The sequence below is a fragment of the Mustelus asterias genome, unplaced genomic scaffold, assembly GCF_964213995.1.
Source record: "Mustelus asterias unplaced genomic scaffold, sMusAst1.hap1.1 HAP1_SCAFFOLD_5001, whole genome shotgun sequence".
NCBI classification, from domain to species: Eukaryota; Metazoa; Chordata; class Chondrichthyes; order Carcharhiniformes; family Triakidae; genus Mustelus; species Mustelus asterias.
The window spans coordinates 371-2,500 of record NW_027594944.1 but is presented as its reverse complement, the minus strand read 5'-3'; the positions used below and the strand labels follow the sequence as shown (position 1 = coordinate 2,500).

General features: G+C 53.4%; 1 protein-coding gene across 1 annotated transcript in view; it reads left to right on the top strand.

Moving 5' to 3' along the window:
• Positions 1–1,745, top strand: part of LOC144491313 (low-density lipoprotein receptor-related protein 1B-like) — a gene marked incomplete at both ends in the record, with an annotated part of 7,895 nt that extends 6,150 nt beyond the window's left edge. The window contains 2 exons of the mRNA XM_078208981.1: positions 1–100; positions 1,623–1,745. The exon at positions 1–100 is cut by the window's left edge and continues 26 nt beyond it. Of these exons, the coding sequence (XP_078065107.1) occupies positions 1–100; positions 1,623–1,745 (223 nt within the window). The remainder of the gene's footprint in view (positions 101–1,622) is intronic.
• Between the last annotated feature and the right edge of the window lie 385 nt (positions 1,746–2,130).

The window sequence follows — 2,130 nt, the reverse complement described above, 5'->3', positions numbered from 1 at the left end:
ATCTGCGGAGACGATGCAGAGTGTAAGGAATCAAAGAGGATGTCGTACTGTGTATGTCGGCCTGGATTTCAGTACAACAACGCCAGGAGACAGTGTGAAGGTGCGTCACGTAAGATCTAGGAGCAGGAGTAGGCCATCTGGCCCCTCGAGCCTGCCCCGCCATTCAATAAGATCATGGCTGATCTGAAGTGGATCAGTTCCACTTACCCGCCTGATCCCTATCACCCCTAATTCCCTTACCGATCAGGAATCCATCTATCCGTGATTTAAACACATTCAACGAGGTAGCCTCCAACACTTCAGAGAATTCCAGAGATTCACCACCCTCTGGGAGAAGAAGTTCCCCCTCAACTCTGTCCTAAACCGACCCCCCTTTATTCTGAGGCTGTGCCCTCCAGTTCTAGCTTCCTTTCTAAGTGGAAAGAATCTCTCCACCTCTACCCTATCCAGCCCCTTCATTATCTTATAGGTCTCTATAAGATCCCCCCCTCAGCCTTCTAAACTCCAACGAGTACAAACCCAATCTGCTCAGTCTCTCCTCATAATCAACACCCCCTCATCTCCGGTATCAACCTGGTGAACCTTCTCTGCACTCCCTCCAAGGCCAATATATCCTTCCGCAAATAAGGGGACCAACACAGTATTCCAGCTGCGGCCTCACCAATGCCCTGTACAGATGCAGCAAGACGTCTCTGCTTTTATATTCTATCCCCCTCGCGATATAGGCCAACATCCCATTTGCCTTCTTGATCACCGGTTGCACCTGCAGACTGGGTTTTTGCGTCTCATGCACAAGGACCCCCAGGTCCCTCTGCACGGCGGCATGTTGTAATCTCTTTCCATCTTTGGACACTAAGGGGCAATTTAGCATGGCCAATCCACCCTAACCTACACATCTTTGGACACTAAGGGGCAATTTAGCATGGCCAATCCACCCTAACCTACACATCTTTGGACACTAAGGGGCAATTTAGCATGGCCAATCCACCCTAACCTACACATCTTTGGACGTGGGGAGTTATACAATAAATGGCAGAACCATCAGGAGTATAGACACACAGAGGGACCTGGGTGTGCAAGTCCACAGATCCTTGAAGGTGACGTCACAGGTGGAGAAGGTGGTGAAGAAGGCATATGGTATGCTTGCCTTTATAGGACGGGGTATAGAGTATAAAAGTTGGGGTCTGATGTTGCGGTTGTATAGAACGCTGGTTAGGCCACATTTGGAATACTGCGTCCAGTTCTGGTCGCCGCACTACCAGAAGGACGTGGAGGCTTTAGAGAGAGTGCAGAGGAGGTTTACCAGGATGTTGCCTGGTATGGAGGGTCTTAGCTATGAGGAGAGATTGGGTAGACTGGGGTTGTTCTCACTGGAAAGACGGAGGATGAGGGGAGATCTAATAGAGGTGTACAAGTTTATGAAGGGCATAGATAGGGTGAACGGTGGGAAGCTTTTTCCCAGGTCGGTGGTGACGAACACAAGGGGGTCACGGGTTCAAGGTGAGGGGGGCAAGGTTCAACACAGAATCGAACCCGGGTCCCTGGCGCCGTGAGGAGAGCGTGAAGTGTAGGGAAAAGGGGGTGTTCGCTGTTTTAATCTGATGCGTTATTTCCCTGTACAGATAAGATTGAGTGTCTGCAGTTCGGCATCTGTTCCCAGTATTGTAACAACACCAAAGGATCCTATCTGTGTACGTGTTCGAAAAACTATGTCAAAGGACGGAACCACACCTGCAAGGCAGAAGGTAACGTGTTAACCGAGTGCTGAGGGAGCGCCGCACTGTGGGAGGGTCAGTGCTGAGGGAGCGCCGCACTGTGGGAGGGTCAGTGCTGAGGGAGCGCCGCACTGTGGGAGGGTCAGTGCTGAGGGAGCGCCGCACTGTGGGAGGGTCAGTGCTGAGGGAGCGCCGCACTGTGGGAGGGTCAGTGCTGAGGGAGCGCCGCACTGTGGGAGGGTCAGTGCTGAGGGAGCGCCGCACTGTGGGAGGGTCGGTGCTGAGGGAGCGCCGCACTGTGGGAGGGTCAGTGCTGAGGGAGCGCCGCACTGTGGGGAGGGTCAGTGCTGAGGGAGCGCCGCACTGAGTGGGAGGGTCAGTGCTGAGGGAGCGCCGCACTGTGGGGAGGGTCAGT